This window comes from Astatotilapia calliptera, chromosome 12 (assembly GCF_900246225.1).
Source record: "Astatotilapia calliptera chromosome 12, fAstCal1.2, whole genome shotgun sequence".
In the NCBI taxonomy this organism is placed as follows: domain Eukaryota; kingdom Metazoa; phylum Chordata; class Actinopteri; order Cichliformes; family Cichlidae; genus Astatotilapia; species Astatotilapia calliptera.
This window is the reverse complement of record NC_039313.1, coordinates 24,334,053-24,348,084: the sequence shown is the minus strand read 5'-3', so window position 1 is coordinate 24,348,084 and position 14,032 is coordinate 24,334,053. Positions and strand designations below refer to the sequence as shown.

The 14,032-nt window shown below is 41.8% G+C and overlaps 1 protein-coding gene across 1 annotated transcript; it reads right to left on the bottom strand.

The window, feature by feature from the left end:
- Positions 1–4: 4 nt before the first annotated feature.
- On the bottom strand, positions 5–12,595 carry tmc2b (transmembrane channel-like 2b). The gene is made up of 20 exons (XM_026187253.1): positions 12,546–12,595; positions 12,397–12,438; positions 11,784–12,183; positions 10,823–10,990; positions 8,941–9,031; positions 8,777–8,858; positions 8,569–8,675; positions 8,373–8,471; positions 6,436–6,578; positions 6,189–6,336; positions 5,613–5,807; positions 5,318–5,497; positions 4,484–4,642; positions 3,845–3,973; positions 3,212–3,279; positions 2,713–2,952; positions 2,282–2,407; positions 542–620; positions 319–445; positions 5–222 (listed from the first exon to the last, which is right to left on the bottom strand). Exons 1-20 carry the CDS (start codon positions 12,589–12,591, stop codon positions 5–7), a joined length of 2,847 nt encoding a protein of 948 aa, XP_026043038.1. The 5' UTR covers positions 12,592–12,595.
- Positions 12,596–14,032: the final 1,437 nt, after the last annotated feature.

Sequence of the window (14,032 nt, the reverse complement as noted above, 5' to 3'; positions counted from 1 at the left end):
CTTCTTATGTCCTCGGAGGAGCGCCCCGACCTCTCCCTCTGCCAGGCCCAGGTAGAGGGCCCCTGAGATGTCCAGGAGGCCCTCCCCGTGCCCGAGGAGGATGGGCTACTGGCCCTCTGGGGTTTGTGGCAGCCAGTGACACCTCCTTTTGCAGGTTGACCCCTTTCCCCGCTGATCCTGGCTTCATTTTGGTAGACTTGCTTCCCTTCTCAATTACAATATCTAAAAAGACAGATTGAGAGTTGGAAAACGTGGTCAGGTCAGTGGGGTGTTAATTATCCTACAGTATATGCAGCTGAAGCCTGTATATGAGTGTACCATGAGGCGGCTCTTCCTCAGTGGGAGGCGGTATTAGAGATTTATTTGGCAGAAGGTCCTCCAAGTCTTTCATTACTTGATTAGTGCTGTCCTTGTTGTTCCTGCGGTTCTTCTCCTCGTCTCGGGCCTGAAGTGATGACCAACAAACCCGACAGTCATTTGATTTGAATCTAATCTTGAACTTTTGCTTAAATATGGGAAATTAAGAGAAATTCATACTGACCATTTTCATCTTCTTTTTAAGGTCCAGGTTTGCCTGTTGGTATCCCTTTGACACTGTGTTAAGGTAGTAGATGGCCAACCTGTTACACAGTATAAGTCTTTTACTGTGCCACTGCAGATGGATTAGATTACAGTCAGGCTTTGCACACAGTGCTAGATCATATTGTTCTGTCATTTTGTTCTGTGTTTATGTACATGCACTGATCATGGAAATTTTAGGCAAATTTATATTTTGTCTGGGTGCCATGACGTGTGTTACTTCGCCTCATCAGTTACAAGTTTAAAAGAACTGTTGTTAAATTCATAAGCTGCACAGGTAGCTTATCTGCTCTTTGTTATCTACCCAAACGTAATGTGATAATGTCAGAGTGGAAACAAAACACTGTTCGCAAACACTGGTTTTCTTGCCAGAAAGCTTAGGGTGAGCAAATAAAATGCCACTACACTGAAAAGCAGCTAATGAATAGCCTCCTGAAACTTAAGCTGCCTGCTTAGATATACCACTCCAGGGCTCAGGCCAGCTACATGCATATGAGAAAGACAGCACAAAAAGTATCCACTGTAGCCACCTGCCACGGGGTAGGCCACAAAAACAAATGGAAGAATGGAAAATTCAAAATACTGAGCCAGGTGTAAAAAGCAAGAAAGCTAGGTTGGGTTTGTCTGCAGGGAAACTTGTTGCTTGTGAGAAGAGATGACAGAGATGTTTGTACGGCAACTACCACAAAAATATTCACAAGCATGCGTTTTCCCCATTAAGAGCCATAACAAGGATAAAGACTAACAAAAAAAATCCACAGGACAGCACACATGTTTTATTTGTGGATTTAAATTTAAATGGAGGATTAAAGCTGGTCCTTTCTTTAGGAGCACCTGTACAGAAACTAGACCTGCCAGCTGACCACAGTAATTAAATTTATTAAGAAAAGAGATTGTTTGTTAACTGTAAAATGTGTTTGCTTACTTGACCACATCTTCACCACAACTATAGATGCCACTGGTACTGCTTTTGTCCTCTTTCCCTGCCCTCATCCCCAGTCGGTTGCAGCAGATGGCCGCCCCTCATTAAGTCTGGTTCTGCCCAAGGTTTCTTCCTGTTATAAGGGAGTTTTTCCTGTCCATTGCCTGTTCATAAGGGGTCATCTGATTGTTGGGATTTTCTCTGTATTATCGTAGGGTTTTTACCTTCCAATATAAAGCACCTTGAGGGGACTCTTGTTGTGATGTGGGGCTAAAGTGAATTCCTCAAAATCAGTGCCACTCAGTTAGGACAATGTGATCCGCCACACCACAAAATCAGGAACAGATGGACACCTTAAAATCTCTCTACTCTCTGAATTCTTCAGATCCTAATCTGGGTGAGTATCTGACAAACACATTCCATAGAGACCAACCAAGACTACCCTCCGATTATCACGGCCCACATTTTCACTGTACTCCTCCAAGAAAGGCTGACTTTTGCTGCCACTGTGTGGTAGTGTCAAAAAAGACAGTGTAAGGGTAACATCACCACATTATCAGTATTCACTAAGATAGAGACAACTGAAATGCACACAATTTGTTTTTCTAAATAAATAATAAGATTGTGTAGGCAACCTTAAATATATTAGCAGTGCACAAAAGGTTTCATTTGTTTTCTTACATTTATCATGCACGCTTAAAAACACACAAAATGTAAAAATGTATCTTCATTTAGCAGGTACAGAAGCCATGTTTGACTTATTATTTAAATTATACTTACACCATGAGGAGGACGGCAGGCATGATGAGTCCAGGATTGGTGGCATATGTAAAAATGGTCCCTATGAAAGCTGGTAAATCCTGTGTTATAGTCTCCATAACCACATCGTACATCCTGTCCTGACCACTGGGGGGATATTGTTGCTGTTATCATTATTGTTACTAACCCTTGGATTTAAAAAAACACAAAAACAAAAAAAACATGTGCATGCAGAAGTATGCTTGAGAAACCTGCCAAGACGCTGCAGATTAAACATTTTTATTATGTTCATTCTTTAAGTTGACTCTAATAATTATGTTAATGATCATCTAGTGAATCTGAATAAGCTTGTTCATGCAGATTATTAACCGAATAAAAAATGTAAATCTGCAGAAAAAGAAAAAAGATATTCATGCACCACCTTAGATCTCTTATTTTAACCTCATACTGACCTGAATGGACCACAGTCGAAGGACGGGGGCAGGGTCATTATCGTGTAAACGACAGGAAGCAAGCTAAGGAAGAGCACGAGGAGCAGCAGGCCCATGTAGAAGTTGTTGGACCTCGATGCCTTGAAAACTCGCTCGTGAGGAACATTACAGGCCATCACTGCCCAGCACTGGAAGTACATCGACGTCAGGAGACGCAGCACATTCAGACCCACCAGACCTGGAGCGTAAAATGCTCCCATCCTAAGAAAAACAACATATTAAGCAACACTGTTCAAAAAGGAAAAAGATCACGATGCAATTTCAAACTAATCAGCCACTGAATAGTGTAATTAGTGTTATTAGAGATTTTGTGATTGCTGCATTAATGATAGGCGGATCAAAGAAACGTGAGCTGTGTTTCAGCAGAGGGAAGCTTATTAGTGAGCTATTCATCTCATTAGAGAATCTCCAGTGAAGCAGAAAGGAGTCAGAAAATAAAATCATCGATGGAGTAATTCACCATATCATTCCTTGATTGAAGATAAGCCCCAGCACATTCCCACTGATGTCAAACTCTGCATATGATGGCTGGAATAAACACACAAACAACATGATTTGCATGTACTCCTGAATTAATAAACAGCAGGTCAATACACTTTGCATTTGTTGCTCTCTCTCTCTTTCACTCTGTAATTAAGTTCTCATTGTAGTGTCCTGTTTCATTCTATGTTCAGGATCACCTGTCTTGCCAGATGTCATTGCAAAGTATCAGGTTGATGTAGATGCATTACGAACTGCGGTGGTAAACCCTTGAATTAAAGCAGAAAGTCTGCACCTCCTCCTCTGTTCATGTGTTCAGTAATACCTGAATGATAATGACATAACCACTACTTAAACTGACACAATCACCTTAAATTCCCATGCAGGACTTGAGACAAGTGGTGCAAGTGCAGACTTAAACGTTTTATTTATTTATTTATTTTAATTGTGTTAACGGCAATTGAGCAACAATCAGTTTTGAGGCCTGCTGAGGCCTGTTCCCTGCAAACATTGCTGATGAGCACGACATTATTTCAGTCAAACAAACTAAGATGGACATATGTTAAGGGCACGGGACACTGTGACCCACTGACACACAATTAGGAGTACTCACGAATCCGGCCTCCAGGTCCCAGCACCAGCAGTAGTTGAGGAAGCGAACAATGATAGCTCGCGCAAAGTCACCGATCAAGATAGTCAAAAAGGTTACCTGCATGTCTGATACGATAAGTTTCACAAATTCCTGCAAGGTAAAAGTAAAGACATAAAGAAAAGAAAGAATTGTGATGTTGTCCCCAAATACTTAAAATCAAATGTTTATTTATTCAAATACTTAATTTTTAAGGGAATATGCTTGGTATGAACTAAATATATACCAATCAAATAAGTTTTGTTTGATCAGAAAATTCACATTTTATAATGTACCTATGTAACAAGATTACATGGAACATTTACATGTAATGAAATTAGTCAGCACCATGGGCAGAACATATGTAGAGTCTATGACCCCTACCAAATTGAAACAATGTTGCACTGATCACTGCACTAGCATAGATAAATAGACCAGTTTGGAGATTTATTTTTTTAACTATGCAGGTTATTAATGAACTTGTGCAACACAAATTGTGACCGGTGATTCTATGAGTAACTGTGATGTGATTATTGTGTTACAGACAATTTAGTGTAATTACAGTAATGCAGTACTTTGTAATGTGTTTCCCTCAGCACTGTTATACATAAAGCTTCTACTAACTATTCCCACTGCAGTCTCCCAACAAGGTCCTCTGACAGCATCTGCAGGATTCACGACCAGTGGAGGCACATCCGTCGTGTTGTAGTAGGAGCTGTAGTTGGCATTGTACTCATGTATAGCCCATTCAGTGGCATTCTTGAGCTCCTGCTCCGTTTCCAGCTGAAAAACATTTAATGCATCAAAGAAAAATTAAGGTGTCAGTGTTCATGTAGCATATTTCATACACACATAAATGTAGTTTCCAGGTTTTAAAAAATAACTGATTATTGGGAATTTGGGAAGGACTGTTTATTTTCTGCTTAAGATGTGAGTTAAAGGTCCGATACCACTGTCGCTTAATTTAGCACAAACACAGGAACAGTAGCCAGGATCTGACTGAGGAAAACAAAACCTGCATAACCGGCTATGAGGTTTAGGGGGCAATATTTCACACACATACACACAAACACACACACTCATTTTCATATCTTAGCAAGGATATCTAATTGACATAATGCTTTCCCTAGCCGCTTACCCTAACCATCATCATCAATAAATGAATGCCTAACCTTAATCCTCAGCCTAAACCTAACCATGACCTAATTGTAACCCTGACACTAAAACCACATTTCGAGCATCAAAAGTGCCTTCAACGTTGTGGGGACGCACATTTTGTCCCCAAGTGACTGTTGGTCAACACACGTATAGTGGCATGTCAATTTTCTGTCCTCATAAATGTGTCTAAACATGTGTGACAAATATGCAAAAAAACCAAGACTTCTGCAGTGTACATTACTTTTCACATCAGTGTATAAATGCAACTGTAACTAATGCATGAAGGCACATCAGCCATACCTTGTCATTAACTTCATCAAAGAGAGCAAAGAGGAAGGTGTAAAGATTTCCCAGGAAGAGGGCGAAAATTCTCCCCAGCTGCCACTTAAGGGCAATACGGGGATGATAATCTTCCAACTCTGCAATGGTTTCAAACAGTGGAGGACACACTAGTCCCAATAGAGACATCACAAACTCCACCTGATACAAAAGACAAGAGAGAATGTAAACATTTATTTTTTCAAGCCTCAACTATCCCAACTTTTCATCGCTCCTTGTGTCGGAAAAGAACACCATGTGCTCAGTGTAAACCTGCCTCGTTCTTTTGAAACCACGTGAGAGACGCTGGATCCATCTTAGCAAAATCCTGAGAACGTTTCACCACAAAGTAGATGAGATAACCACTGCCACCGAGACAGCACAGGATCATAATATTTGCCAGAATCCTGAGGAAACGTTGGAGATGGATGTTTTCATCCTTCTGGTTCTCCTTTTCATCTACAATGGACTCCTGCATTACAAATAAAGAAGCACTTAAGATCTCTTTCAGTTTCAAGTTACACAATTTAGCACCTTCACATTTCAGAAGTTTAAATCTCCCTGCAAATGGCGCCAGGACAGTTTTCCCCACTTTCCTTATTAAGTAGATTTTTATGATTAACCATCTTAAATTGGGGCTCAGCATATGAAAATGTTGACGTGGAGTACATTACGCTCGCACCTCTCTCTTCGCTGTAACACTATAGGGGATGGAGAAATCAGTGGCAAATTAACAAGTGGGATGTGTTTGCTGGCAGCAGGAATGACATGCCCAACATGGACCTATTTTATTTACACCACATATGAAAACTTCCTTCTGAAAATCCTCCAACATGCACACACACACGCTAACCTTAAAGCTGGTGGTTATGGAGGCGTACTTATTATCTGCAGTTTCGGGGTTTCCTATGAGGTAGTCCCAGCTGGTGAACATCTTCCAGCTGAAGGTGAACTCTCCTTCATCACCCCCATCTCCTCCCTCATTTGCATTACGAGCCATCCTGAAGAGACAAACAAAAAGAAATGATAAAGAAACCCTAAAAAAAAAAAAAAAACTTCTACATGATTTTCATCTGAATGCCCGCATATGTCTTGCCTACGTTCTAATGACAACCATTAGGCTGTATCCAAATATTCCAACACCAGTGAGCAGGTATGACAGAGGGAGTCTGAACTTCAGCACGCCAATGTTTCGTTCGTTGTTGTAGTAGCCATAAAACAAAATAGAGTACTTGCAGTATCCCTGTTGATGAGAAACAGAAAGGTATAGTCACGCATACATGCAAATACAGTCTGTACTCAAGGTAAGTTTCTCACCACACCAATGTATAAATAACATTAGAAAATATCAAAATGGTGACTGAAACAGCCATGCTATCATCTCTGAGGGTGTAAAGGCTGCTATCTATATTGCTAACATGCGAATGTTCATTCTCTTCTGCTTATCAGGGTCACAGGGGGCTGGAGCCTATCCCAGCTAAAATAGGGCAACAGGCAGGGTACACCCTGAGCAAGCTGCCACCCTGACACAGGGCTAACACAGAGCGACAGACAACCATTCAGACTTACACATTTGGGCAATTAAGAAGCACTAATTAACCCAACCCCACCCAGATGATGTAGTCAAACTCATGACTGTTCTTGCCTTGAGGTATCAGTGCTAAGCACCATTGTCCATCCATCCATCCATCTTCATCTGCTTTATCCGAGGCTGGGTCGCGGGGGCAGCAGCCTAAGCAAAGAGGCCCAGACCTCCCTCTCCCCAGCCACCTCCTCCAGCTTATCCGGGGGAATACCAAGGCGTTCCCAGGCCAGCCGAGAGATACAATCTCTCCAGCGTGTCCTGGGTCTGCCCCGGGGCCTCCTCCCGGTGGGACATGCCTGGAACACCTCACCCAGGAGGCGCCCAGGGGGCATCCTTGTCAGATGCCCGAACCACTTCAGCTGGCTCCTTTCGATGTGGAGCAGCAGCGACTCTACTCTGAGCCCCTCCCGGATGGCCGAACTTCTTACCCTATCTCTAAGGGAGAGGCCAGCCACCCTTCGGAGGAAGCTCATTTCTGCCGCCTGTATCCGCGATCTCGTTCTTTCGGTCACTACCCACAGCTCGTGGCCATAGGTGAGGGTAGGGACGTAGATTGACCGGTAAATTGAGAGCTTCGCTTTTACACTCAGCTCCCTCTTCACCACGACGGACCGGTGCGGCGTCCGCATTACTGCAGCTGCAGCCCCAATCCGTCTGTCGATCTCCGGCTCCCTTCTCCCATCACTTGCGAACAAGACCCCGAGATACTTGAACTCCTCCACTTGGGGCAGGAACTCATCCCCGACCCGGAGTGGGCACTCCACCCTTTTCCGGCTGAGAACCATGGCCTCAGATTTGGAGGTGCTGATCCTCATAACCACCATTGTGCTGCCATGAAGTTCAAATTGAGTACCAGAATTCAGAAGAAAGTGATTTAAGTGATCCAGGAATTCTTGTTGGTGCCAGCAGGCCGGTCTGAGTAGTTCAGAAACTGCTGATCAACTTGTGCCTTCCTACACAACCATCTCTAGAGTTTATAGAGAATGGTCCAAAAAAGAGAAAATATCCAGTGAGCTGTAATTTTCTGGGATAAAATGCTGTTTCAATGCCAGAGGTCAGAGGAGAATGGCAAGAAGCCTTTAAGCTGATAGAAAGGGAACTAAAACCAAGATATGCAGAAAGCCTCTCTAAACATCTTAAACCTTGAAGCAGGTGAGCTACAACAGCAGGTGATGCTCCCCTCATCTAAGAACAAGAAACTCAGGCTGGCTACTTGAACTTGACACTGAGTTAACTGAACTCTTATGGCATCCACAGTCACCAGATCTTACCAAAACATTATCAAAAGTTAAAAAAACAAAACAAAAACAAGTATTAGAAATTTAAAAAAAAATGTATTTTTCTTTTCTTTGGTATAAGGGCAAAAACTACTGTTAGCCAGTCTGGGGAAAAAAGAGAGCTCGTGTGTGAGGAAAAAATGAATTAAGGGATGCATGAAGCTAGGATCCTCACACCAAAGTCAAAGAGCACTGAGAAGTCCATGGCTGTGTCCTGTTCAGATCGTGGCACAGTTTTCCGGGGAATGGAGCCATAGGGGAGACCCATGAGAACCTAAATGCAGAGAAGAGGGATGGAGAGATGGATGGAGAGAGCTCAGCATTTGCCACATTAGCTATTGGCTGCTAGCATACATATAGACAAAGCCTACCTCTGGCAGCACCACCAGACCAAACATGAACCCGAACAGGATCAGGTTCAGGCCATACATCCACCTCAGAAAAATGAAGTAAGATGCCACCGATGATCCAAAATGACCTGGGGGGAAGGGGGTGGGGTGAAAATACATAATTGTGAGGACAGCTTATTAGCAAATGTAAGATTATAGCTTAGTGATTATTTGGTTTTGTGGTACCAACTTTCTACTTCCTTTATCTTCCTCTCCCAGGGTATACAAGCTGTTTTGAAGTTCTCAAAGTCCCGATTAAACTTGATAAGTTTCTAGGGGAGAGTGCAGAGAAGCAAACTTAAACAATATTACTCAAATTATAAATCAATGCATTTTGCACAGTGAGGACATTACCTTGGTCATCATGACTTTAAACGCATACAACTTCTTGCCTCTTCCTTTCCCGAGAGCACCTTCGAATTTTTCAACAAACTCCTGGGCCTCCCTGTTTCAGGCAGTACACAAATGTTCAGCAATGAAATACCATCCATGCCCACATCCAACTGAAAATCATGATCTACTCAGTGAATTAATTATTTAGTTAGTGAACAGGATGTACAAACAACAGGTTTGGAATGATTTACTGATTGATGACACGCTGCATATGTTAAGAGCACTGGCAGGAAGACACAGCAAGCAGGAGGTCAGCTCACCACAACAACATGCATTAAACAGTGTCAAGCTCATGAAAAGTTAAGGCAACTCGGCTATCATGTTCCCTTTCCAGAAACTTGCCTACATACATAACAAACATACATACTTACCTCACAAACACACACTGACTTACACAAGCCTTACCCCTGGCTAGGAAGCCAGAACAGTTTGCTGTCTTCTAACATATCTAACAGGCTGAGATACAGCCAGCTTGGCTTGTGCTGAGATTTTATAGGACCCTGTTGTCATGTATACAAATTCCACAAAGGGCAGAATTTCCATACAGTGCATCCAGAAAGTGTTCAGACCACTTCACTTGTTTCACATTTTGTCATGTTACAGCCTTGTTCCAAAATGGATTAAGTTCATTTTGTTCTGCATTCAATATGTCCATTGTGATGTTGAGTAAACAAAATTTTCCTCGAAATTCTTGCAAAAATCACATACATGTACTGTAAGTATTCTCACACTTTGCTCAATACTTTAGCAATGATTGTAGCCTCAAGTCTTTATGATTATGATGCTACAAGCTTGAAACACCTATTTCTGGGCAGTTTCTCCCATTCTTCTTTTCAGAACCCTTCCATCAGATTGGATGGAGAGCACAGCCATATTCAGATGACTGTGCTTCAAGTCTGGGCTCAGAGTTGGCCACTCAAGGACATTCACAGAGCGGTCACAAAGCCACTCTTGTCATCCTGGCTGTGCGTTTAGGGTCGCAGTCTTGCTGGAACATAAACCAGACCAGTCTGAGGTCCATAAAGCATCTAGTTCCTGCTGCTGAAAAACATCGCCACAGCATGATGATGCCACCACCATGCTTCACTGTAGGAATGGTATTGGCCAGGTGATGAGAGGTGTCTGCATGATGATGCAGACATGACGGGCCAACGAGTTGGCATTCAGGTGGCTTCTGTCTGGCCATTCTGCCACATGGGCCTGATTGGTGGTGTGCTGCAGAAATGGATGTCCTTGTGAAAGGTTCTCCTTTCTCCACAGAACAATACTGGAACTCTGTCAAAATGATCATCAGGTTCTCAGTCACCTCCCTGTCTAAGGCCCTTCTACCCGATCACTCAGATTGGCCATGCGGTCAGCTCTAGGAAGAGTCCTGGTGGTCCCAAACTTCTTCCATTTACAGATTATGTTGGAATATTGGAATAAGGCTGTAAAACAATGTGGAACAAGTGAAGTGCTGTGAATACTTTCCAGATGCACTGTAGATGAATAAAAGCCTAGATCTAAACATTTGCATAGGTTGCAGGACTCAAAAGAAGAAACATGCTTTGCCCTGTCTAAAAACACATTTTTTTAAAGTAGTTTTGTCTGTTTGTATAGTTGAGCATTGATGAGTGGAAGTACCAAAGAGGTAAAGTAGCAGTGAGCAAGATTTAATAATAAATGTCCAACTTCACATGGTATTAAAAGAAAATGTGCACCAGCAAAAATGGAGTAATAAGCAATTTTAAAAAGGCACTCAAAATGAACAACATCTTTAATGAACAGAAGTTACGGTTGTAACAAAAAGCAGGCCAAAGAAGAGGATTAAGAGTTGGCCACAGTTTTTTGTTTTCATTTTTACTTTAGCAGTACGAGCCTCCTCTTCATCCGCCAAGGTTTGTTCCTTAATGTAGCAATCAGCTTCTTCTTTTCTTCTACTTGTTCTTTCAGGGCAGCGATCTCTCCCTCTGACATCGACTCTTCATCAGACTCATCTTCAGACTCGTCTTCAGAGGAAGAAGCTGGAGAGCTGCCAAAGGGAAGCAACCGTCACTCGCAATGACTTTGAGAAGGCATAATTCTCACACGATTCATCACCTCAAGAAAAGCTTTCCTGGTGGTTTTAATTAGTAGATTTATATCTAACTGCACACGGTGCAGTGTTCACTTAATAACCCCAGTTCCAAAAAAGCTGGGATTCTGTGTAAAATGTAAATAAAAACACAATGCATTGAGTAGCAAATCTCATAAACACATATTTTATTCACAATGGAACAAAGACAACAGATGTGTAAATGTGAAGATGTACCATTTTGAAGCACGTTTTGAATTTGATAACAGCAATCCCGTCCCAGCAATGCGGTCAAATTGATTGGCATTTGATAGTACAGATGGACAATAACCCAAAACATACAGCCGCTGCATTAAAGGCCTGACAGAGCATTTAAAAGGAAATAAAACAGCATCTGGTGATGTCCATGAGCTCAAGACTTCATGCCATCATTGTCAGCAAAAGGTTTTCAACCAAGTATTAGAAATGAACATTTTATTTTCAGTTATTTAATTTGTCCAATTACTTTTGAGCCCCTGAAATGAAGGGATTGTGTTTAAAGAAATTGCTTTAGTCCCTCAAATTTTTATGCAATTTATTTTGGACAACCCACTGAATTAAGGCTGAAAGTCTGCACTTCAACTGCATCTGAGTTGTTTGAATTAAATTTCATAGTGGTAATTTACAGAGCCAAGAAAAAAACTACACCTATATCTGTAAATATTTATGGACGAAACCGTAGGTGAAATACAGCTCTCAGAGAATACTGCACCTGCTCTGCTTTCCATTCTTCTTTTTCTTGTCCTTCTCACTGCCTTTATTTGTCTCGTCTTTGCCTTTAACATTTCCCTTCTTCTCCTTATTCTGATCCTCTTTCTCCTGTTTGGAAGGCGCTCTTCCTCCTTTCTTCCTTTTACCCTGATCTTCTTCGCTCTCCTCATCACGCTCCTCATTTGCAGCTTTCCTCCTGGGAGCTTTGGCTCCTTTCTGTCTCACCCTTCGTTTGTCTTCCTCATCGTCTTGGTCACTGTCTTGGGGCTTGGTCCTCTTCCTTCGTCCCCTTTTCCTCGGTGCCTCATCTTCATCTTCTTCTTCATCCTCATCATCACTGACCTGTTTGGTTTTACGCTGTGCTTTGGCTCTTCTGTTTTTGCTTCTCCTTCTGGCCTCATCTAAGACACACACACACACACACATACAAATATATATTATTTTTTTACACAAGGTTTGATATTGAAAATGCAATAACATGTCCCTGAACAAATACAACCATCAACAATAAGAACTGACAAAAAGGGCCGAAAATGCCTTAAAAGCTATAAACATTTTCAAAACGTTTTCTTTAAATTAAACTAAAGACAGAAAAATTGTCCCATATGACTTACCTTCACTCCCACTGTCCAACGTAGCATCCACCTCCATCCCAACTGAACAGATGCATGAATACAACCATTTAGATTCAAATGTTTAAATAAATATAGCAATGAATGAATGAGTCAGTTTTCCCTATAATAGCATTAAAACATCTTCTCACCATCTTCAGCCTGAATTATAGCATCGTTTTTCCTTTTTGGAGGCATCCTTCTGATCTTTTAGTTATTTAGATATTCTTTTTGTCCCCTACTCACTTCCGACTCAGTCTCATCTTCATCCATGAGTCACTCAGTTCACTGACACAGTACACTGTGAAGGTACAGAAAGAAAGTCAGTATACATAACCACATAAGCACACACACACACCACACACACACGCACACACACACCTCTGTTTGTGCTGCTCAAAGGCTGGGCTCCATGACAACAGCCAAAGAAACCCAGCCCTTAGATGATAATCAGGAGCCAGAGAGAATCTGAGAGACAATGGACTTGTCTATCAAAATGTTAACTGATATTATACAGGGGAGAGATATAAGAAGATATAAATTTTTGGTGATTTAACACTCAAGTTTATTTGAATTGGATAATGACCAATATCTTGAGTCACTGTCATATACAACATCTAGCAATGCAACAAAACCGTTTTGAAAAGGAAAACTGATGGTCGCCTTCACTTACTTGCCACCCCGTTAGGAGACACCCAAGCAAATGCAGAAATAAAGGTTGGGCCACATTAAAGTTGGATGAAAGCTTAAGTAATCCTGAGTGAAACAAGTCGCTGTATTTAAATACTATACACAACGTCTTCTAGGGTGTAGAACGAGCAAACTAGTGGAGTAAAAATCAGTTATGTTACTTTAAAGGCAAGACACAAGCTGTTGATTCAATAATGGGTCCTGATTTTTAGGTTAAAGTACAGGGTGGACCATTTATATGGATACACCGTAATAAAATGGGAATGGTTGGCGATATTAAAGTCCTGTTTGTAGCACATCAGTATATGTGAGGGGGCAAACTCCTCACGATGGGTGGTGACCATGATGGCCATTTAGAAGTCGGCCATTTTGGATGCAACTTTTGTTTTTTCAATAGGAAGAGGGCCACGTGACACATCAAACTTATTGGTAATGTCACAAGAAAAACAATGGTGTGCTTGGTTTCAATGTAACTTCATTCTTTCATGGGTTATTTACAAGTTTCTGGCCACTTATAAAATGTGTTCAATGTGCTGCCCATTGTGTTGGATTGTCAATGCAACCCTCTTCTCCCACTCTTCACACACTGATAGCAACACCGCAGGAGAAATGCCATCACAGGCATCCAGTATCCGTAGTTTCAGGTGCTGCACATCTCATATATTCACACCATAGACAATTGCCTTCAGATGACCCCAAAGATAAAAGTCTAAGGGGGTCAGATCGGGAGACCTTGGGGGCCATTCAACTGGCCCACGACGACCAATCCACTTTCCAGGAAACTGTTCATCTAGGAATGCTCGGACCTGGCACCCATAATGAGGTGGTGCTGTCACGGTTCTGGGTCAGTATTTTGAGTTTTATTATGTTTGGGTTTTAGTTTGCATCGGGGATTGTTTTCTTGTTCTCTTGTTGTGTTTATGATGATGATTATGATGTTTATTATTAG

What these genes read in the sequence shown, in the direction of transcription:
- tmc2b (XM_026187253.1), bottom strand. Translation starts at nt 12,591, where the DNA reads ATGCCTCCAAAAAGGAAAAACGATGCTATAATTCAGGCTGAAGATG. An exon ending in TTAAAGTCATGATGACCAAG is followed by an intron (nt 8,859 to 8,940) that starts GTAATGTCCTCA and finishes ACTCTCCCCTAG; the next exon opens with AAACTTATCAAGTTTAATCG. An exon ending in TTAAAAAGAAGATGAAAATG is followed by an intron (nt 446 to 541) that starts GTCAGTATGAAT and finishes TCATCACTTCAG; the next exon opens with GCCCGAGACGAGGAGAAGAA.